The sequence below is a fragment of the Hypanus sabinus genome, chromosome 7 (assembly GCF_030144855.1).
Source record: "Hypanus sabinus isolate sHypSab1 chromosome 7, sHypSab1.hap1, whole genome shotgun sequence".
NCBI classification, from domain to species: Eukaryota; Metazoa; Chordata; class Chondrichthyes; order Myliobatiformes; family Dasyatidae; genus Hypanus; species Hypanus sabinus.
In genome coordinates, this window is record NC_082712.1 from 2,867,852 (window position 1) to 2,891,878 (window position 24,027).

General features: G+C 55.3%; 1 protein-coding gene across 3 annotated transcripts in view; it reads left to right on the forward strand.

Moving 5' to 3' along the window:
• The window catches only part of LOC132396498 (sperm flagellar protein 2-like), a 147,102-nt gene that overhangs the window by 96,350 nt on the left and 26,725 nt on the right, over nucleotides 1-24,027 (forward strand). For all 3 annotated transcript variants that reach the window (XM_059974058.1, XM_059974057.1, XM_059974059.1), the window contains exons 11-12: nucleotides 10,995-11,213; nucleotides 21,326-21,447. In XM_059974058.1, the coding sequence (XP_059830041.1) occupies nucleotides 10,995-11,198 (204 nt within the window). In that variant the 3' untranslated portion in view covers nucleotides 11,199-11,213; nucleotides 21,326-21,447. The remainder of the gene's footprint in view (nucleotides 1-10,994; nucleotides 11,214-21,325; nucleotides 21,448-24,027) is intronic.

Sequence of the window (24,027 nt, forward strand, 5' to 3'; positions counted from 1 at the left end):
CACAGTCCGGGACTGTGTCACGGTGTGATCGCGGGCCGGGACTGTGTCGCGGTGTGATCGCGGGCCAGTGTTGTGTCACGGTGTGATCGCGGGCCGGGGTTGTATCATGGTGTGATCGCGGGCCGGGGTTGTATCACGGTGTCATCGCGGGCCAGTGTTGTGTCACAGTGTGATCGCGGGCCGGGGTTGTATCACGGTGTGATCGCGGGCCGGGGCTGTGTCACGGTGTGATCGCGGGCCGGGGTTGTATCACGGTGTGATCGCGGGCCAGTGTTGTGTCACGGTGTGATCGCGGGCCGGGGTTGTATCACGGTGTGATCGCGGGCCAGTGTTGTGTCACGGTGTGATCGCGGGCCGGGGTTGTATCACGGTGTGATTGCGGGCCGGGGCTGTGTCACGTTGTGGGGTTTGGTTTTGTTGCATAGGTTGTCTTATGGTCTTAAAGTGTGATCGTGGTCTGAGACTGTGTCACGGTGAGGGATCACAGTCCGGGACTGTGTCACGGTGTGATCGCGGGCCGGGACTGTGTCGCAGTGTGATCGCGGGCCAGTGTTGTGTCACGGTGTGACCGCGGGCCGGGGTTGTATCACGGTGTGATCGCGGGCCGGGGCTGTGTCACGGTGTGATCGCGGGCCGGGGCTGTGTCACGGTGTGATCGCGGGCCGGGGCTGTGTCACGGTGTGCTCGCGGGCCGGGGCTGTGTCCCAGTGTGATCGCGGGCCAGTGTTGTGTCACTGTGTGATCGCGGGCCGGGGCTGTGTCACGGTGTGATCGCGGGCCGGGGCTGTGTCACGGTGTGATCGCGGGCCGGGGCTGTGTCACGGTGTGCTCGCGGGCCGGGGCTGTGTCGCGTTGTGATCGCGGGCCGGGACTGTGTCGCGGTGTGATCGCGGACCGGGACTGTGTCGCGGTGTGATCGCGGGCCAGTGTTGTGTCACGGTGTGATCGCGGGCCGGGACTGTGTCCCGGTGTGATCATGGGCTTGGACTGTGTCACGGTGTGATCGCGGGCCGGGACTGTGTCACGGTGTGATCACGGGCCGGGGCTGTGTCACGGTGTGATCGCGGGCCGGGGTTGTATCACAGTGTGATCGTGGGCCAGTGTTGTGTCACGGTGTGATCGCGGGCCGGGGTTGTATCGCGGTGTGATCGCGGGCCGGGTCTGTGTCCCAGTGTGATCGCGGGCCGGGGCTGTGTCCCAGTGTGATCGCGGGCCAGTGTTGTGTCACGGTGTGATTGCGGGCCGGGGCTGTGTCACGTTGTGGGGTTTGGTTTTGTTGCATAGGTTGTCTTATGGTCTTAAAGTGTGATCGTGGTCTGAGACTGTGTCACGGTGAGGGATCACAGTCCGGGACTGTGTCACGGTGTGATCGCGGGCCGGGACTGTGTCGCGGTGTGATCGCGGGCCAGTGTTGTGTCACGGTGTGATCGCGGGCCGGGGTTGTATCATGGTGTGATCGCGGGCCGGGGTTGTATCACGGTGTGATCGCGGGCCAGTGTTGTGTCACGGTGTGATCGCGGGCCGGGGTTGTATCACGGTGTGATCGCGGGCCGGGGCTGTGTCACGGTGTGATCGCGGGCCGGGGTTGTATCCCGGTGTGATCGCGGGCCAGTGTTGTGTCACGGTGTGATCGCGGGCCGGGGTTGTATCACGGTGTGATCGCGGGCCAGCGTTGTGTCACGGTGTGATCGCGGGCCGGGGTTGTATCACGGTGTGATCGCGGGCCGGGACTGTGTCACGGTGTGATCGCGGGCCGGGGCTGTGTCACGGTGTGATCGCGGGCCGGGGCTGTGTCACGGTGTGATCGCGGGCCGGTGCTGTGTCACGGTGTGATCGCGGGCCGGGGCTGTGTCACGGTGTGATCGCGGGCCGAGGCTGTGTCACGGTGTGATCGCGGGCCGGGACTGTGTCACGGTGTGATCGCGGGCCGGGGATGTGTCACGGTGTGATCGCGGGCCGGGGCTGTGTCACGGTGTGCTCGCGGGCCGGGGCTGTGTCGCGTTGTGATCGCGGGCCGGGACTGTGTCGCGGTGTGATCGCGGACCGGGACTGTGTCGCGGTGTGATCGCGGACCGGGACTGTGTCGCGGTGTGATCGCGGGCCAGTGTTGTGTCACGGTGTGATCGCGGGCCGGGACTGTGTCCCGGTGTGATCATGGGCTTGGACTGTGTCACGGTGTGATCGCGGGCCGGGACTGTGTCACGGTGTGATCACGGGCCGGGGCTGTGTCACGGTGTGATCGCGGGCCGGGACTGTGTCACGTTGTGGGGTTTGGTTTTGTTGCATAGGTTGTCTTATGGTCTTAAAGTGTGATCGTGGTCTGAGACTGTGTCACGGTGAGGGATCACAGTCCGGGACTGTGTCACGGTGTGATCGCGGGCCGGGGCTGTGTCACGGTGTGATCGCGGGCCGGGGTTGTATCACAGTGTGATCGTGGGCCAGTGTTGTGGCACGGTGTGATCGCGGGCCGGGGTTGTATCGCGGTGTGATCGCGGGCCGGGTCTGTGTCCCAGTGTGATCGCGGGCCGGGGCTGTGTCCCAGTGTGATCGCGGGCCAGTGTTGTGTCACGGTGTGATTGCGGGCCGGGGCTGTGTCACGTTGTGGGGTTTGGTTTTGTTGCATAGGTTGTCTTATGGTCTTAAAGTGTGATCGTGGTCTGAGACTGTGTCACGGTGAGGGATCACAGTCCGGGACTGTGTCACGGTGTGATCGCGGGCCGGGACTGTGTCGCGGTGTGATCGCGGGCCAGTGTTGTGTCACGGTGTGATCGCGGGCCGGGGTTGTATCATGGTGTGATCGCGGGCCGGGGTTGTATAAAGGTGTGATCGCGGGCCGGTGTTGTGTCACGGTGTGATCGCGGGCCAGGGTTGTATCACGGTGTGATTGCGGGCCGGGGCTGTGTCACGGTGTGATCGCGGGCCGGGGTTGTATCACGGTGTGATCGCGGGCCAGTGTTGTGTCACGGTGTGATCGCGGGCCTGGGTTGTATCACGGTGTGATCGCGGGCCAGTGTTGTGTCACGGTGTGATCGCGGGCCGGGGTTGTATCACGGTGTGATCGCGGGCCGGGGTTGTATCACGGTGTGATCGCGGGCCGGGGTTGTATCACGGTGTGATCGCGGGCCAGTGTTGTGTCACGGTGTGATCGCGGGCCGGGGCTGTGTCACGGTGTGATCGCGGGCCAGTGTTGTGTCACGGTGTGATCGCGGGCCGGGGTTGTATCACGGTGTGATCGCGGGCCGGGACTGTGTCACGGTGTGATCGCGGGCCGGGGCTGTGTCACGGTGTGATCGCGGGCCGGGACTGTGTCACGGTGTGATCACGGGCCGGGGCTGTGTCCCAGTGTGATCGCGGGCCGGGTCTGTGTCACGGTGTGATCGCGGGCCGGGTCTGTGTCACGGTGTGATCACGGGCCGGGGCTGTGTCCCAGTGTGATCGCGGGCCGGGGTTGTATCACGGTGTGATCGCGGACCGGGGTTGTGTCGCGGTGTGATCGCGGGCCGGGGTTGTATCGCGGTGTGATCGCGGGCCGGGGTTGTATCGCGGTGTGATCGCGGGCCGGGGCTGTGTCGCGGTGTGATCGCGGGCCGGGGCTTTGTCACGGTGTGATCGCGGGCCGGGACTGTGTCGCGGTGTGATCGCGGGCCAGGGTAGTATCACGGTGTGATCGCGGGCCGGGACTGTGTCGCGGTGTGATCGTGGGCCGGGACTGTGTCACGGTGTGATCGCGGGCCGGGACTGTGTCCCAGTGTGATCGCGGGCCAGTGTTGTATCACGGTGTGATCGCGGGCCAGGGTTGTATCACGGTGTGATCGCGGGCCGGGACTGTGTCACGGTGTGATCGCGGGCCGGGACTGTGTCACGGTGTGATCGCGGGCCGGGGCTGTGTCACGGTGTGATCGCGGGCCGGGGCTGTGTCACGGTGTGATCGCGGGCCGGGGCTGTGTCACGGTGTGATCGCGGGCCGGGACTGTGTCACGGTGTGATCGCGGGCCGGGACTGTGTCACGGTGTGATCGCGGGCCGGGACTGTGTCCCGGTGTGATCGCGGGCCGGGACTGTGTCACGGTGTGATCGCGGGCCGGGGCTGTGTCACGGTGTGATCGCGGGTCGGGGCTGTGTCGCGGTGTGATCGCGGGCCGGGACTGTGTCGCGGTGTGATCGTGGGCCGGGGTTGTATCGCGGTGTGATCGCGGGCCAGGGTTGTATCACGGTGTGATCGCGGGCCAGTGTTGTGTCACGGTGTGATCGCGGGCCGGGACTGTGTCCCAGTGTGATCGCGGGCCGGGACTGTGTCACGGTGTGATCGCGGGCCGGGGCTGTGTCGCGGTGTGATCGCGGGCCGGGGCTGTGTCGCGGTGTGATCGCGGGCCGGGACTGTGTCGCGGTGCGATCGTGGGCCGGGGTTGTATCGCGGTGCGATCGCGGGCCGGTGTTGTATCGCGGTGTGATCGCGGGCCGGGACTGTGTCGCGGTGTGATCGCGGGCCGGGGCTGTGTCGCGGTGTGATCGCGGGCCGGGGCTGTGTCGCGGTGTGATCGCGGGCCGGGGTTGTGTCACGGTGTGATCGCGGGCCGGGGTTGTGTCGCGGTGTGATCGCGGGCCGGGACTGTGTCGCGGTGTGATCGCGGGCCGGGGCTGTGTCACGGTGTGATCGCGGGCCGGGACTGTGTCACGGTGTGATCGCGGGCCGGGGCTGTGTCACGGTGTGATCGCGGGCCGGGACTGTGTCACGTTGTGGGGTTTGGTTTTGTTGCATAGGTTGTCTTATGGTCTTAAAGTGTGATCGTGGTCTGAGACTGTGTCACGGTGAGGGATCACAGTCCGGGACTGTGTCACGGTGTGATCGCGGGCCGGGGCTGTGTCACGGTGTGATCGCGGGCCGGGGTTGTATCACAGTGTGATCGTGGGCCAGTGTTGTGTCACGGTGTGATCGCGGGCCGGGGTTGTATCGCGGTGTGATCGCGGGCCGGGTCTGTGTCCCAGTGTGATCGCGGGCCGGGGCTGTGTCCCAGTGTGATCGCGGGCCAGTGTTGTGTCACGGTGTGATTGCGGGCCGGGGCTGTGTCACGTTGTGGGGTTTGGTTTTGTTGCATAGGTTGTCTTATGGTCTTAAAGTGTGATCGTGGTCTGAGACTGTGTCACGGTGAGGGATCACAGTCCGGGACTGTGTCACGGTGTGATCGCGGGCCGGGACTGTGTCGCGGTGTGATCGCGGGCCAGTGTTGTGTCACGGTGTGATCGCGGGCCGGGGTTGTATCATGGTGTGATCGCGGGCCGGGGTTGTATCACGGTGTGATCGCGGGCCAGTGTTGTGTCACAGTGTGATCGCGGGCCGGGGTTGTATCACGGTGTGATCGCGGGCCGGGGCTGTGTCACGGTGTGATCGCGGGCCGGGGTTGTATCACGGTGTGATCGCGGGCCAGTGTTGTGTCACGGTGTGATCGCGGGCCGGGGTTGTATCACGGTGTGATCGCGGGCCAGTGTTGTGTCACGGTGTGATCGCGGGCCGGGGTTGTATCACGGTGTGATCGCGGGCCGGGGTTGTATCACGGTGTGATCGCGGGCCGGGGTTGTATCACGGTGTGATCGCGGGCCAGTGTTGTGTCACGGTGTGATCGCGGGCCGGGGCTGTGTCACGGTGTGATCGCGGGCCAGTGTTGTGTCACGGTGTGATCGCGGGCCGGGGTTGTATCACGGTGTGATCGCGGGCCGGGACTGTGTCACGGTGTGATCGCGGGCCGGGGCTGTGTCACGGTGTGATCGCGGGCCGGGGCTGTGTCACGGTGTGATCGCGGGCCGGGACTGTGTCACGGTGTGATCACGGGCCGGGGCTGTGTCCCTGTGTGATCGCGGGCCGGGTCTGTGTCACGGTGTGATCGCGGGCCGGGTCTGTGTCACGGTGTGATCACGGGCCGGGGCTGTGTCCCAGTGTGATCGCGGGCCGGGGTTGTATCACGGTGTGATCGCGGACCGGGGTTGTGTCGCGGTGTGATCGCGGGCCGGGGTTGTATCGCGGTGTGATCGCGGGCCGGGGTTGTATCGCGGTGTGATCGCGGGCCGGGGCTGTGTCGCGGTGTGATCGCGGGCCGGGGCTTTGTCACGGTGTGATCGCGGGCCGGGACTGTGTCGCGGTGTGATCGCGGGCCAGGGTTGTATCACGGTGTGATCGCGGGCCGGGACTGTGTCGCGGTGTGATCGTGGGCCGGGACTGTGTCACGGTGTGATCGCGGGCCGGGACTGTGTCCCAGTGTGATCGCGGGCCAGTGTTGTATCACGGTGTGATCGCGGGCCAGGGTTGTATCACGGTGTGATCGCGGGCCGGGACTGTGTCACGGTGTGATCGCGGGCCGGGACTGTGTCACGGTGTGATCGCGGGCCGGGGCTGTGTCACGGTGTGATCGCGGGCCGGGGCTGTGTCACGGTGTGATCGCGGGCCGGGGCTGTGTCACGGTGTGATCGCGGGCCGGGACTGTGTCACCGTGTGATCGCGGGCCGGGACTGTGTCACGGTGTGATCGCGGGCCAGGACTGTGTCCCAGTGTGATCGCGGGCCGGGACTGTGTCACGGTGTGATCGCGGGCCGGGGCTGTGTCACGGTGTGATCGCGGGTCGGGGCTGTGTCGCGGTGTGATCGCGGGCCGGGACTGTGTCGCGGTGTGATCGTGGGCCGGGGTTGTATCGCGGTGTGATCGCGGGCCAGGGTTGTATCACGGTGTGATCGCGGGCCAGTGTTGTGTCACGGTGTGATCGCGGGCCGGGACTGTGTCCCAGTGTGATCGCGGGCCGGGACTGTGTCACGGTGTGATCGCGGGCCGGGGCTGTGTCGCGGTGTGATCGCGGGCCGGGGCTGTGTCGCGGTGTGATCGCGGGCCGGGACTGTGTCGCGGTGTGATCGTGGGCCGGGGTTGTATCGCGGTGCGATCGCGGGCCGGGGTTGTATCGCGGTGTGATCGCGGGCCGGGACTGTGTCGCGGTGTGATCGCGGGCCGGGGCTGTGTCGCGGTGTGATCGCGGGCCGGGGCTGTGTCACGGTGTGATCGCGGGCCGGGGTTGTGTCACGGTGTGATCGCGGGCCGGGGTTGTGTCACGGTGTGATCGCGGGCCGGGACTGTGTCGCGGTGTGATCGCGGGCCGGGGCTGTGTCGCGGTGTGATCGCGGGCCGGGACTGTGTCACGGTGTGATCGCGGGCCGGGGTTGTATCACGGTGTGATCGCGGGCCGGGGTTGTGTCACGGTGTGATCGCGGGCCAGTGTTGTATCACGGTGTGATCGCGGGCCGGGACTGTGTCACGGTGTGATCGCGGGCCAGTGTTGTATCACGGTGTGATCGCGGGCCGGGACTGTGTCACGGTGTGATCGCGGGCCGTGACTGTGTCGCGGTGTGATCGCGGGCCGGGACTGTGTCGCGGTGTGATCGCGGGCCGGGCTTGTGTCACGGTGTGATCGCGGGCCGGGGTTGTGTCACGGTGTGATCGCGGGCCGGGGTTGTATCACGGTGTGATCATGGGCCGGGGCTGTGTCCCAGTGTGATCGCGGGCCGGGACTGTGTCGCGCTGTGATTGCGGGCCGGGGCTGTGTCCCAGTGTGATCGCGGGCCGGGACTGTGTCACGGTGTGATCGCGGGCCGGGACTGTGTTACGGTGTGATCGCGGGCCGGGACTGTGTCACGGTGTGATCACGGGCCAGTGTTGTGTCACGGTGTGATTGCGGGCCGGGGCTGTGTCACGTTGTGGGGTTTGGTTTTGTTGCATAGGTTGTCTTATGGTCTTAAAGTGTGATCGTGGTCTGAGACTGTGTCACGGTGAGGGATCACAGTCCGGGACTGTGTCACGGTGTGATCGCGGGCCGGGACTGTGTCGCAGTGTGATCGCGGGCCAGTGTTGTGTCACGGTGTGACCGCGGGCCGGGGTTGTATCACGGTGTGATCGCGGGCCGGGGCTGTGTCACGGTGTGATCATGGGCTTGGACTGTGTCACGGTGTGATCGCGGGCCGGGGCTGTGTCCCAGTGTGATCGCGGGCCAGTGTTGTGTCACGGTGTGATTGCGGGCCGGGGCTGTGTCACGTTGTGGGGTTTGGTTTTGTTGCATAGGTTGTCTTATGGTCTTAAAGTGTGATCGTGGTCTGAGACTGTGTCAAGGTGAGGGATCACAGTCCGGGACTGTGTCACGGTGTGATCGCGGGCCGGGACTGTGTCGCAGTGTGATCGCGGGCTAGTGTTGTGTCACGGTGTGACCGCGGGCCGGGGTTGTATCACGGTGTGATCTCGGGCCGGGGCTGTGTCACGGTGTGATAATGGGCTTGGACTGTGTCACGGTGTGATCGCGGGCCGGGACTGTGTCACGGTGTGATCGCAGGCCAGTGTTGTGTCACGGTGTGATCGCGGGCCGGGGTTGTATCACGGTGTGATCGCGGGCCGGGACTGTGTCACGGTGTGATCCCGGGCCAGTGTTGTGTCACGGTGTGATCGCGGGCCGGGGTTGTATCACGGTGTGATTGCGGGCCAGGGCTGTGTCACGGTGTGATCGCGGGCCGGGGCTGTGTCGCGGTGTGATCGCGGGCCGGGACTGTGTCACGGTGTGATCGCGGGCCGGGACTGTGTCGCGGTGTGATTGCGGGCCGGGACTGTGTCACGGTGTGATCGCCGGCCGGGACTGTGTCGCGGTGTGATCGCGGGCTGGGGCTGTGTCACGGTGTGATCATGGGCTTGGACTGTGTCACGGTGTGATCGTGGGCCAGTGTTGTATCACGGTGTGATCGCGGACCGGGGTTGTATCACGGTGTGATCGCCGGCCGGGACTGTGTCACGGTGTGATCGCGGGCCGGGGCTGTGTCACGGTGTGATCATGGGCTTGGACTGTGTCACGGTGTGATCGTGGGCCAGTGTTGTATCACGGTGTGATCGCGGTCCGGGGTTGTATCACGGTGTGATCGCGGGCCAGTGTTGTATCACGGTGTGATCGCGGGCCGGGACTGTGTCACGGTGTGATCGCGGGCCGGGACTGTGTCACGGTGTGATCGCGGGCCGGGACTGTGTCGCGGTGTGATCGCGGGCCAGTGTTGTATCACGGTGTGATCGCGGGCCGGGACTGTGTCACGGTGTGATCGCGGACTGGGGCTGTGTAACGGTGTGATCGCGGGCCGGGGCTGTGTCTCGTTGTGGGGTTTGGTTTTGTTGCATAGGTTGTTGATGGTGCCACACTTGGAATGCTGTGTACAGTTTTGGTCAACCTGTTTCTGGAACAATGTTTAAACTAGAACGAATGCAGAGATTATAAGGATGTTGCAAGGATTAGAGGGCCTGAATTCTAAGGAGTGTTTGGCCATCTAACTTCTTAAACTTTGGAATTTAGGAGAATGAGGATTGACCTTATGGAATTGTTTAAAATTATGAAATGCTTGAGCAAGGTGGATGGTAACAATCTTTTCTTCAGGGTACGGGAGTCCAAACTGGGGAACACTAATTTAGGGTGTAGGGGAAAGAGTTAAAAGTGACCTGAGGGGCATCGTTCTTAATGCAGAGGGCGGCGAATACATGGAACGAACTGTTTGAGGCAGGTTCTTAATGCAGAGGGCAGCGAATACATGGAACGAACTGTTTGAGGCAGGTTCTTAATGCAGAGGGCAGCGAATACATGGAACGAACTGTTTGAGGCAGGTACAATAATTTCATTTAAGAATCACTTGGATAGGTACATGAAGGGATTGACGGTGGGATATGGGTTAAACACAGGAATTTGGGACTTGCTGATTGAGCACCTGATTGCTATGGACTCAACAGGCTGAAGGGCCTGTATCTATCCTGTATTGCTTTATGATTCCATGTGGCCAAGGTACTATGTAATTTGTCATTTATGTTAATGAACTGGAAGAGAATGTAGCTGGCATGTAGATAGGTGAAACCAAACAGTGGTACAGCAGACTGTGATGAAAGGTTTTCTGAAGTTACAACAGGATGCAAATCAGCTGGGAAAATGGGAAGAGAATGGCAGATGAAATTTATGGTGGACCTGCAGAACGATGCCAAGACAGGACATAGAGAGTGAATGGCAGGGTCCAGGAGGGTTTAATTGAACAGTGAGACCTAAGGTACAGGTACATAGTTCTCCGAAAGTGGAACTGTAGTGTTCCTCACTTCAGTGTGATCCTGTTGTGTGCTGCCTTGTTCTGTCATCTGTCATGCATAGTGGCTTTCACATTCCCTTCCTCTTGTTCTCTCTCAGTTACTCTCTGCTTACAATCTATCTCTAATCTCTCTCTCACATGCCCTCTCCCTCAGCTTTTCTCTCACTTGTCCGGCTATATTTTTCTTCTTCTCCTCTCTCCCCCCTCTCTCTCCCCCCTCTCTCTCCCCCCTCTCTCTCCCCCCTCCCCTCTCCCCACTCCCCTCTCTCCCCCTCTTCCCCTCTCTATCGCTTCTCCCTCTCTCCCCCTCTCTCCCCTCTCTCCCCCTCTCTCCCCCTCTCTCCCCCTCTCTCCCCCTCTCTCCCCCTCTCTCCCCTCTCCCCCTCTCCCCCTCTCCCCCTCTCCCCCTCTCTCCCCCTCTCTCCCCCTCTCTCCCCCTCTCTCCCCCTCTCTCCCCCTCTTCTCCCCCTCTCCTCCCCTCTCCTCCCCTCTCCTCCCCTCTCCTCCCCTCTCCTCCCCTCTTCTTCCCTCTCCTCCCCACTCCTCCCCTCCCTCTCCCCTCCCTCTCCCCCCTCCCTCTCTCACCTCTCTCCCCCCTCCCCCCATCCTCTCTCCCCCCTCTCCATCTCTCTCCACCTCAGGCTTTTCCTCATCCCACATTTCTCTTGTACATATTTTCATGCCCTTTCTCGTGTGTATTCTCTCTCTCTCCCTCCCTCCCCCTCCCCCTCCCCACCCCAACATTCCTCCTCTCATGTTCTCCCTCTCTGCTTACTCTCCCCCGTGGTCGGTCTTCATCTTTTACAACGTCATTCTCTTGCACATGCTCTCCCTTATGCTGTAACACTTACTGTCTTCTTTGTCCCTTAGCTGATGACTGGTGAATGGCAGCCTCCTGTGGATGCTGATATTCATGGCCCACCTCCGAATAACAATATTCTGGGTCACGCGGTCAACCGGATCACTGAGATTGCCCATCCGGCCAAAGAACCAAGTCCACCACCACAGTTCCCCCCGTTCCCATCAAGGCCTGCATACTGGGCAAATTGCATGCAGGCAAAACCACCTGCCTGAAGCACCTAGCAGAAGGTAAGCTCCGAGTCAGGAGGGTGGGGTGCCCAACACTCCCAGATCAGTGCACTGTGTATCAACAGACCATGCATTGAGTCCGCCACCCTTCGTGATGGGCTGCTCACCAGAAGATTAATCACTCTCCTTTGTCTTTACCTACCCCCGAGGAGGACAATCCCCTCCCATAGACAGTCTCCCCCATACAGTGATTCCTTCACTTTTATAAAATTGTAACCTCTCAGATTGTACACGCCATTCCTGAACTTATGAAGTCAAGTGTCCAATTTGCCTTCTTCAATATGTCACTACCTGTGCTTCCCACTTCAATGATCTGTGGACATTTGTCACAGATTCTTTGTCCTTGTGTCCCTTTGTTCCTCAATAATCCTTAGTGTTATTCTTTGTAACTCCAAAACTTAAAACAAATTGAAAGGGAAAGATGGGAGAGCCAAGGAGAACATGCACACTTAGTTTCATTTTCTTTAGTAAGGTGCACACATGACAGGGTGGCATGATGACGTATGCCATTCACGTACTTTTACATACAACGTGTAATGAATTATGTAAACAACAAAGTTTGCTCAAACAGTAAATTTACAATATTATTCAAATATTAAATCCACAACGCTTCTGCTTGTTTAGCTATAAACTCTGATTCAATGTCGAGAGCATCCCTCTTGTTAGGAAAGATGTTATCCCGCAAGAGTAAGAAATCCTCCACAGCGATTAAAACTTTAGGCTTGAATGGGACCATTTACAATTTACTATACTGTGGATGTCTATACCTGGTGTTATTTGAATAATCAAACTTCTAAACAAACTGTGTGCTTTTCCAGCCAGTGACACTCAGTAAAACTGGCACCTGCTTTTCACTGAAATGCTGCTCAGTTCACGCAGGATACATATTTCATTTATCACACATCAAATGTGTCCATCTTTCCAATGTAGCCAGTTATTTCTGCTTTTTAAATTTATTATTATTATCACCCACTACTCGGCCTTTATGATCCAGTGAATTTTGTTAATCTTCTGCCTTTTTTAACTCTGTCCTCTTGTGAAGAAAGCATGTTGTGCTTTTTTTCAAACTTCAATATCTGACTGTACTTCAACAGGTAGGTAGTCATCTTGGATTTGCTTTAAAACTTACTCATCACTACTGTTGTTTTGTAACTCCAAAACATAAAACTAATTGAAAAGAAAAGACAGAAATGCCCAGAAAAACGTGTACACTCAGTTTTTTTTTCTTTAGTAAGGGAGCACATATGATGTGGTGGCTTAATGATGTATGCCATTCACAACTTTTATATATAACCCGTAATGAATAATATAAACTACAAAGAATGCTTAATCAAAGAATATATTTAGAATATTACTCAAGTATTACTGGAATATTAAATATACAAAACCTAACAGTCTAAGGCACTCTCCTATTTCAAGCAGTGTGGTCGCGCTGATACGCAACGAGTGAAAGCAACACACAGAGTTGAGCAGGGTCTGGTTGAACTGTTTACTGTTTCAATCTGCGTGCGCTTAAGTGCCCACTCCCAGCATCCCCCACTCCTTGCAGGGCAGAAGTGATGTCAGCTTCCAGGCCGAGGTCTGCCCCGCACTCAGAGCCCCCTCGGTTGCCGCTGGCTGCGGACTTGCCCTTGACTGCTGGAGCCGGTTCACTTGCCGTGTGGGCGAGCTGCCACATGACCCCCCCCCCCCCCCCCCCCAGAACCGGCACTAGGAGGTGCAGAGTCCACAGTTAGTTCTTTCAGGTTGCTGGTCTCATCGTTGTGGGGGTGGCACCGCAGCCCGGCGTTCAAGGTCTAGATGCACCGGTTTGAGACGGTCAATGGTAAAAGTCTCTTCACGACTGCAGATGTCAAGAACGCAGGTTGTCCTATTATGACGCACCACCTTGTGGAGTCCCTCGTATGGTCACTGCAGAGATGGTCTGTGCACGTCTCGGCGAACGAAAACATACTTGCTCTGTTGTAGGTCCTTGGGCACGAAAGAGGGTATTGTTCCGTGATGGGGCGTCGGGACTGGGACAAGTGTTCCAAGCGGCTCCCGGAGTTTAGTTAGAACAGCCGTAGGTGTGTCCTCCTGGCCACGGGGTGCTGGCACAAACTCACTGGGAACTGTAAACAAGTTCGGCCAGTGATGCGGCCAGGTCCTCCTTGGGTGCTGTGCGGATGCTGAGCAGCACCCAGGGGAGTTTGTCAACCCAGTCTGGCCCTCGGAGGCGTGCCATCAGGGCTGACTTCAAGTGCCTGTGGAAACGTTCCACCAGGCCGTTGGACTGTGGGTGGTAAGCAGTCGATCGGTGGAGCTGGGTTCCGAGGAGTTGTGCCAGTGCAGACCACAAAGCCGATGTGAACTGCACACCCCTGTCTGAAGTGATGTGGGCTGGGAGTCCGAACTGTGCCACCCAGGAGGTAATCAGGGCTCTGCTGCATGTCTCCATGGGCATGTCAGCGAGTGGAATAGCTTCCGGCTACCTCGTGAACCTGTCCACCATGGTGAACCTGTCCACCATGGTGAACAGGTATCTCACTCCTCTCGAAACCGGCAGTGGGCCGACGATGTCCACATGGACATGTTCAAACCTCCTATGTGTCGGCTGGTAGGGTTGCAGTGGGGTGCTCACGAGCCTCTGGATTTTGGAGGTTTGACAGTGAGTGCATGTCCTGGCCCAGTGCCCGACCTGCTTGTGTAGGCCGTGCCACACAAACCTGTCTGCGATCAGCCGGATGGTCACCCAGATGGAAGGGTGGGCTAAACCGTGCAAGGCGTCAAAAACACGGTGCCTCCAAGCGGTTGGGACAATGGGCCGAGGTTGCCCGGTGGACGCATCGCAAAGGAACTCATTACCTTCGGTCCAATGGGTATGTCTTCGAGGCGGAGTCCTGAGTCTGCGGTTCGGTACGCAGGCAACTCGCTGTCCAGTTATTGTGCCTTAGCTAACGCCGCATAATCCACCCCCGGAGACAGAGAGTGCCCTGATTGGACGGAGGGGTGTGACAGCACGTCGGCTACCACGTTGTTCTTCCCAGAGATGTGCTTGATCGTGGTGGTAAACTCCAAGATGTGCGACAGGTGGCGTTGCCGGCGGCCAAACCACGGGTCCGACACTTCGGCAAACACGAAAGTGAGGGGCTTGTGGTCTGTGAAGACCGTGAACTCCCTGCCTTCCAGGAAATACCTGGAGTGCTGAATGGCAAGGTACAGGGCCAGCAGCTCCCTGTCAAAAGCGCTGTACTTCAGTTCCGGGGCTCGTAGGTGCCGGCTGAAAAAAGCGAGCGGCTTCTGCTGGCCTTCGATGAGCTGCTCGAGCTCGCCGCCAACTGCCACGTCGGAGGCATCCACAGTGAGGGCAGTGGACCAGGAGAGTGGTGTTTGCTGGCATGTTCTTGGCTTGCTCGAAAGCTGTCATCGCCTCCTCTGTCCAGGTGACCTCTTTGACCTTGCCAGACATGAAGCTGAAAAGGGGCCGCATGATCCGGGCTGCTGAGGGCAGGAAACGGTGGTAACAGTTAACCATCCTAACAAATTCCTGCAGGCCTTTATCAGTGCTGGGTCTGGCGAATTGGCGGATGGCTTCAACTTTTGTCGGCAGGGGCACAGCTCCATGATGGTCCAATCGGTGTCCCAAGAAGTCGATGGCGAGTAGGCCGAACTGGCTCTTGGCGGGGTTGATAGCCAGGTCGTAGTCACTTAGGCGGCTTCAGAGCAGGCGTAAATGTGCTAGATGTTCCTGGTGGGAGCGGCTGGCGATAAGTATGTCATCCAGGTAGATGAACAGAAAGTCCAGATCTCGCCCTACTGCGTCCATCAGGCGCTGGAACGTCTGTGCCACGTTTTTGAGCCCGAACAGCATCCTGAGGAACTCGAACAGGCCAAAGGGGGTAATGAGGGCCATCTTGGGTACATCATCCACGTAGACTGGGATCTGATGATACCCTCGGACCAGGTCAATCTTCAAAAAGATGCGCACCCCATGCAGGTTGGCCGTAAGGTCCTGGATGTGTGGTACCAGATAGCGATCGGACGTGGTGGCATTGTTCAGCCTCCTATCGTCACCGCAAGGTCTCCACCCTCCTGCGGACTTGGACACCATATGGAGTGGGGAGGCCCACGGGCTGTCAGAACACCGCACAATCCCCATCTCCTCCATTTTCTTGATTTCCTCTTTTGCAAGTCGGAGCTTGTTGGGCGTTAGTCTGCAGGCCTGGGCATGAAGGGGAGGTCCCTGTGTGGGGATGTGGTGCATCACGCCATGCTTGGGGTCTGTTGAGGAAAACTGCAGCGTGATGATAGATGCGAACTCCGATAACACTCTGGCGAACTCGTTATCAGAATACATGATGGAGTTCAGGTGTGACGCCGGTAACCTGGCCTCACCAAGGGAGAAAGTCTGGAACGTCTTCGCATTGACCAATCGTCATCCTTTCAAGTCCACGAGCAGGCTGTGCGCGCGGAGGAAGTCTGCACCCAGCAATGGCTGTGATACTGCAGCCAGCGTAAATGTCCATGTAAAGCGGCTGGAACCGAACTGCAAGGGGATGGTTCTTGTACTGTAGGTGCGGATGGTGCTGCTGTTGGCTGCCGTAAGTTCTGGTCCTGTTCTAGTTTGGGTATCGTGGCTCGGGGGGAGGCGGGGTAGGACTCTGATTTCTGCCCCTGTGTCCACCAGGAATCTACGCCCAGAGTGCTTGTCCCTAACACTGGAAAGGATCCCAAGCATTGGAACGGGTACAGAGGAGATTTACCAGGATGCTGCCTGGTGTAGAGAGTATGGATTATGATCAGAGATTAAGGGAGCTAGGGCTTTACTCTTTGGAGAGGAGGAGGATGAGAGGAGACATGATAGAGGTGTACAAGATATTAAGAGGAATAGACAGAGTGGACAGCCAGTGCCTCTTCCCCAGGGCACCACTGCTCAGTACAAGAGGACATGGCTTTAAGGTAAGGGGAGGGAAGTTCAAGGGGGATATTAGAGGAAGGTTTTTCACTCAGAGAGTGGTTGGTGCGTGGAATGCACTGCCTGAGTCAGTGGTGGAGGCAGATACACTAGTGAAATTTAAGAGACTACTAGACAGGTATATGGAGGAATTTAAGGTGGAGGGGTTATATGGGAGGCAGGGTTTGAGGGTCGGCACAATGTGGGCCGAAGGGCCTGTAATATACTGAACTGTTCTATGTTAAACGTAGAGGAGGCTATCACGGTGACCAGCCGCTGTAGCCATCAGCAACAGCTGGTCCTGACGTTTCCCTGGAACGAGTATGGCAGTTGGCAACAGCGGGCCCCGGAACCCCACCTTTGATGATAATAACACCAAGACTCAGAAGTGGTGCCACCCCTTGGTGTAGGTGTTACTTGCTCCGCTGCTGGGGCGTGAGAGGGCTGGGCTTTCGGCCGTGCCGCAGCACTAATTTCGATGGTGGTTCTGCCATTTTGTTTGGCGCACCAAAGCACGTCCGTGCAGGCAGCCTCCCTGCGTGTGTCTCTGAAGTCTTCATCTGCTAGCAGGAGGCGGATGTCTTCTGGCATTTGCTCCAAGAAGATCTGTTCAAAAAGGAGGCAAGGCTTATGGCCGTCTGCCAGTGCTGGCATGTTGCTCATCAGGGCTGATGGTGCGCGGTTGCCCAGGCCGTCCATGTGCAGTAACCGCGTGGCCCATTCACAGCAGGAGAGGCCGAATGTGCGGATTAACAGGGCCTTGAGTGCCTCATACCTGTCTGTTGCCAGGGGCTGATGCAGAAAGTCAATAACGCGGCCTGCTGTCTCCTGGTCGAGGGCACCCACCACGTATTAATACCTGGTGGCATCTGAGACAATTTGCCTGACCTGGAACTGGGCCTCTGCTTGCTCGAACCAGACCAGGGGTTGAGTGGTCCAGAAGGTTGGCAGTTTAAGGGAAACTGCATTCTGCAGAGCCGAGTTATTCATGCTGGGTCCAAACGCCGTTGGACCGTCAGGGTCACCAATGTCTTCGCGCTGATACGCAATGAGTGAAAGTGACACACTGAGTTGAGCAGGGTCTGGTTGAACTGTTTACTGTTTAAATCCGTGCGCGCTTAAGTGCCCACTCCTAGCCTTCCCCGCTCTTTGAGGGGCGGAAGTGATGTCAGCTTCCAGGCCGAGGTCTGCCCCGCATTCAGAGCCCTCTCGGTTGCTGCTGTCTGCAGACTCGCCAGTGGCTGCTGAAGCCGGTTCGCTTGCCACGTGGGCGAGCTGCCACAGCAGGCTTCAATTATACCTGTGCCTAAGAAGATTATGGTAACCTTCCTCAATGACTGTCGTCCAGTAGCACTTGTCTCCACAGTGATGAAGTGTTTTAAGACGTTGGTGATGAAACATATCAACTCCTGCCTGGGAAGCAACTTAGATGTGCTCAAATTTGCCTATTGGCACAACAGGTCCATGACAGATGACATTTCCATCAGACCATATGAGAAATTAGGCCATCTGGCCCGTCGAGTCTGCTCCGTTATTCAATCATGACTGACCCCTTTTTTTCTCTCTCATCCTCAACCCTAGTTACCAGCCTTCTCCCTGTAACCTTTGATGCCATGTTCAATCAAAAACCTATCAATCTGTGCCTTAAGTACACCCAGCGACCCGGCCTCCACAGCTACATGTGGCAACAAATTCCACAAATTCACCACCCTTTGGCTAATAAAATTTCTCAGCATCTCTGTTTTGAAAGTATGCCCCTCTATACTGAGGCTGTGCCCACTTGTCCTAGACTCTCCCAACCATGGGTAACATCCTTTCCACATCTACTCTGTCTAGGCCTTTCAACATTTGAAAGGTTTCAAAGAGATCCCCCCTCATTCTTCTGAATTTCAGTGACTATGGACCCAGAACCATCAAATGTTTCTCGTATGATAACCCTTTCATTCCTGGAATCATCCTTGTGAACCTCCTCTGGATCATCTCCAATGCCAGCACCTCTTTTCTAAGATGAGGGGCCCAAAACTGTTTATAATGCTCAAGGCAAGGCTTCACCAATGCTTTATAAAGCCTCAGCATCACATCCTTCCTCTGAATTGAATTCCTATCTGCTCTTGAGTTTCCCTCTTCCTGCCCTCTTATCTCTCCATGGCCTGGGTCTTTGCTCAAGTCGTCACTTTTATTGTCATTTCAACCATAACTGCTGGTACAGTACACAGTAAAAATGAAAAGTCTTTTCAGGATCATGGTGTTACATGACACAGTACAAAAACTAGACTGAGCTATGTAAAAAACTACACTAGACTGCAGACCTACCCAGGACTGCATAAAGTGCACAAAGCAGTGCAGGTATTGAATGCTGAACTGAAGTCTATGAGCAGCATTCGAACATGGATGTCTTTTTTGTCCAGGTGGGTTAGGGCCAGGTGCCATCACTGTAGTTTCAGTCTACTGGGACGGGCATCCCGAGCAATTCTCAGCATCAGTATGCCTATGTCCATCTCTCTGCTGTTTCTATATCCACTGAGGCTAGCATTGTGAGCTCCCTCCCTAAAATCCTTTTCCACTGCACCTCCATAAACCCTTCTCTTGGAGCTTTCACAGGGCGATCACACAGTTGACCACAGAAGGAGCCAATTCACTCCACCAGTCTGTTCCTGTGCTGCCATAGTGTTCTGAATTCTGCCTTCAGTACCACTCCCGTGCTACCCTGGTGTGACATGGGTTGGGACAGTGGCTCGCTCCACTGACTTCCTGCAGGGATTTGTGGTTGTATCGGGGTAGGGCTTACAGGCCAGCTCAGACCTCAGTTAAGATCATAAAACCATAAAACCCTAAACTATAGGAGCAGAATTAGACCATTTGGCCCATCGAGTCTGCTCTGTCATTTCATCATGGCTGATCCATTTTTTCCCTCAGACTCGATCTCCTGTCTTCCCTCCTCCCTCCCCATATCCCTTCAAGCCCTGAACAATCAATAATCAATAAACCTTTGCCTTAAATAGACATGAAGACTTGGCCTCCATAGCTACCTGTAGCAATGAATTCCACAGATTCACTATTCTCTGGCTAAACAAGTTCCTCCTCAGCTCTGTTCTAAAAGGATACCCCTCTTTCGAGGCTGTGCCCTCTGGTCTTAGATACTGCAACCATACGAAACATCCTCTCCACATCCACTCTATTAAGCCCTTTCACAATTTGATAGGTTTCAATTAGGTCACTCATTCTTTTGAATTCCAATGAATACAGACCTAGAGTCATCAGATGCTCTTCGTATGACAGGCCATTCAATCCTGGAATCACTTTTGTGAACACAAAAATACAACTGCAAATGCTGTGGATCAAAGAATACAAACACAACGCTGGAAGAACTCAGCAGGTCAGGCAGCACCTGTGAGAAAAGAGTAGCCAATGTTTCGGGTCGAGACCCTTCATCAGGAATGGGGGGGAAGAGAGGGCCGAAGCCCAGTAATAGAGATAGGGGAGGGGGAAGGGCTAGAGGTGACAGGTGGAGAACCAATCAGAGGAAGGATGGAGGGGGGATAAGCATGAAAGAACTGTAGAGATAAAGGAGCAGAAAGTTGAAAGGGGAGAGAGGCAGAGAGGGACCTGGGATAGGGGAGGGGGAGGGAATTACCGGAAATTGGAGAATTCAATGTTCATACCACCAGGCTGGAGGCTACCCAGCTGGTAGATGAGGTGTTGCTCCTCCCCAGCCTGGTGGTATGAACATTGAATTCTCCAATTTCCGGTAATTCCCCCCCTCCCCTCCCCTATCCCAGGTCCCTCTCTGCCTCTCTCCCCTTTCAACTTTCTGCTCCTTTATCTCTACAGTTCTTTCATGCTTATCCCCCACCCTTTATCCTTCCTCTGATTGGTTCTCCACCTGGCGCCTCTAGCCCTTCCCCCTCCCCTATCTCTATTACTGGGCTTCGGCCCTCTCTTCCCCCCCATTCCTGATGAAGGGTCTCGGCCCGAAACGTTGGCTACTCTTTTCTCACGGGTGCTGTCTGACCTGCTGAGTTCTTCCAGCGTCATGTACATATCATTTTTGTGAACCTCCTTTGAACCCTCTCCAGTTTTAGCACATCCTTTCCAAGATAAGGGGCCCAAAACTTCTCACAATACTCCAAGTGAGGCCTCACCAGTGCTTTATTAAGTCTCAACATTATATCCTTGCTTTTATATTCTAGTCCTCTGGAAATGAATGCTAACATTGCATTTGTCTTCCTCACCACAGACTTAAACTGCATATTATCCTTTAGGGAATCCTGCACAAACACTCCCAAGTCCCTTTGTGCCTCAGATATTTGCATTTTCTCTTCACTTAGAAAATGGTCAGCCCTTTCAGTTCTTCTACAAAAATGCGTGACCATACCTTTCCCAACACAGTATTCCATTCGCCTCATCTGTTTAAGTCTTTCTGCAGCTTTTCTGTTTCCTCAAATCTACCTGAACCTCCACCTATCTTCATATCAGCTGCTAACTATGCAACAAAGCCTTCAATTCCATCACTCAAATCATTGACATATAACGTAAAAAGAATTAGTTCCAATCAGACCTCTGTGGAACACCTCTATTCACTAGCAGCCAACTGGAAAAGGCTCCCTTTATTCCCACTCTTTGATTCCTGCCAATCAGCCACTGTTTTATCCATGCTAGAATCTTTCCCATACTACCATGGGCTTGTAGCTTGTTAAGCAGCCACACTTGTGGCACTTTGTGTAAGGCCTTCTGAAAATCCAACTGCACAACATCAACCGATTGTCCTTTGTCTATGTTGCTTGTTATTTCTTCAAAGAATCCCAACAGATTTGTCAGGCAAGATTTTCCCTTGATGATGACTACACCTTATTTTATTATGTGCCTCCAAATACCCTGCAATCTCATTTTAATAATCAATTTCAACATGTTCCCCACCACTGAAGTTTCCTTTCTTCTGCCTCTCTCCCTTCTTGAAGAATGGAATGACCATTCCAGAATCTAGTGATTCTCGAAAGATCATTATTATTTCCTGCACAATCTCTTCAGCCACCTCTTTCAGAACCGTGGTGTGTACACCATCTGGTCCAGGTGACTTATCTAACTTCATACTTTTCAGTGTCCCAAGAATCTTTTTTCTGGTAATGGAAACTTCACACACTTCATGACACTTAATGTACACATCTCCTCACCTCCACAGCCCTGAATATCCGAGCAATCAATCCAGAGACCCTGGTTCAGGAGGCAGTGCAGGCCTTCAATGTGGGTGAAACTGTGGATCCCGATGTGAGCCACCAGCATGGAGCAGACACACAGACAGTGGTGAGTCGGGGGCATGATCTGCAAGTTCAGAGATGAAACAAAAATTGCAGGGTAGTCGATGGTGCGATGAGTAGTTTTACTGTTTAGGGTCATAGTGATGTGTGGGTGAAATGGGCTGAGAAATGGCAGATGGCGTTTAATCCTGATAAATGTCAGGAGATGCATGTTGGGAGCTTCAATGAGACAGGACACAATTATGTACAGTAGAGTCTTGGGGAGCATTGAGGAACATCACGGTGTACCCCAGTATTATGGCAGTTCAGGTGGAGGAAGTTCACTCCTACAGATTTCACATATCACTACTCAAAAATTTGTTATTCCCATCAGTGACTGAGACAGTCTGAGGATATCCTCAGGGAATCCCTCAAATGTTGCCATAGCATACCACAACTTACCAACCCTAAACCGAAAGCCAGGAAACCCATGTGGTCTTCAAGTCAATTCAAATCAAGTCATTTTTTATTGTCATTTTGACCATAACTGCTGGTGCAGTACATAGTAAAAATGAGGCAACACAAAGTACACTACAGATGCTGTGGTCAAATCAAGACATACAAACAAGCTGGATGAACTCAGCAGGTTGGGCAGCATCCATTGAAAGGAGCAGTCAACGTTTCAGGTCGAGACCCTTCGTCAGAACAGGGTTTTTGTTTTAAAAATGAGACAACATTTTTCAGGACCATGGTGTTACATGACACAGTACAAAAACTAGACTGAACTACATAAAAACAACACAGAAAAAAAAACTACACTAGACTACAGACTTGCCCAGGGCTGTAAAAGTACACAAAACAGTGCAGGCATTACAATAGATAATAAACAAGGCAATAGGGCAGTAAGATGTCAGTCCAGACTCTGGGTATTGGGGAGTCTGATAGCTTGGGGGAAGAAATTGTTACATAGTCTGGTCGTGAGAGCCCGAATGCTTCGGTACCTTTGCCCAGACGGCAGGAGGGAGAAGAATTTGTATGAGGTGTTTGTATGAGGTATGAAGCTGACAGTGATGCAGATGGATGCTTCCCTGGTGTCATGGATTATTGATTACCTGACTGGCAGACCTCAGTACGTGCACTTGCAACACTGTGTGTCAGACAGAGTGGTCAGCAGCACTGGGGCTCCACAGGGGACTGTCCTTTCTCCCTTTCTCTTCACCATCTACACCTTGGACTTCAACTACAACACAGAGTCTTGCCATCTTCAGAAGTTTTCTGATGACTCTGCCATTGTTGGATGCATCAGCAAGGGAGATGAGGCTGAGTACAGGGCTACGGTGGGAAAATTTGTCATATGGTGTGAGCAGAATCATCTGCAGCTTAATGTGAAAAAGACTAAGGAGCTGGTGGTGGACCTGAGGAGGGCTAAGGCACCAGTGACCCCTGTTTCCATCTAAGGGGTCAGTGTGGACATAGTGGAGGATTACAAATACCTGGGGATACGAATGGACAATAAACTGGACTGGTCAAAGAACACTGAGGCTGTCTACAAGAAGGGGCAGAGCTGTCTCTATTTCCTGAGGAGACTGAGGTCCTTTAACATCTGCTGGATGATGCTGAGGATGGTCTATGAGTCTGTGGTGGCCAGTGCTATCATGTTTGCTGTTGTGTGCTGGGGCAACAGGCATAAGGTAGCAGACACCAACAGAATAAACAAACTCATTCAGAAGGCCAGTGATGTTGTGGGGGTGGAACTGGACTCTCTGATGGTGGTGTCTGAAAAGAGGATGCTGTCCAAGTTGCATGCCATCTTGGACAATGACTCCCATCCACTCCATAATGTACTGGTTAGGCACAGGAGTACGTTCAGCCAGAGGCTCATTCCACCGAGATGCAACACTGAGCGTCATAGGAAGTCATTCCTACCTGTGGCCATCAAACTTTACAACTCCTCCATCGGAGTGTCAGAATCCCCGAGCCAATAGGCTAGTCCTGGACTTATTTCCACTTGGCATGATTAACTTATTATTATTTAATTATTTATGGTTTTATATTGCTATATTTCTTCACTATTCTTGGTTGGTGTGGCTGTAACGAAACCCAGTTTGTTATTGATGTTTGATGGTAAGATGAGTTAGGGGATGTATTGTTGCAGATGGAGTTCCGATGCCTGTACAAGCGAGGTTGGGTCACTCTAGGTTTCATAAGGGGAAGTCGGAGTCCAGGCAGATAAGATTTTATTTCGATGCTTGTACAACTGAATCCCAAGGCATTCTAAAGATACATCAAGAGTAGGACGATAATGAGAGAGGGTGGATCCACTCAAGGATAAAGGGAGGAACATTTGCTAGGATGCAGAGAATTTGAGTGAGGTACTTAATTAGTACTTTAAGACTGTAATACAATTTCCCTCAGGATCAATAAAGTATGTCTGTCTGTCTGTCTGTCTGTCTGTCTGTCTGACATAGGAGCAGATTTAGGACATCTAGCCCATCAAGTCTGCTCCATCATTTAATCATGGCTAATCCTTTTCTGTCCTCTCCTCAGCCCCATTCCCAGCCTTCTCACCGTAACCTTTAATGCAGTGTCCAATCAAGAACCTGTCAAGCTCTGCCTTAAGTACATCCACTAACCTGGCCTCCAAAGC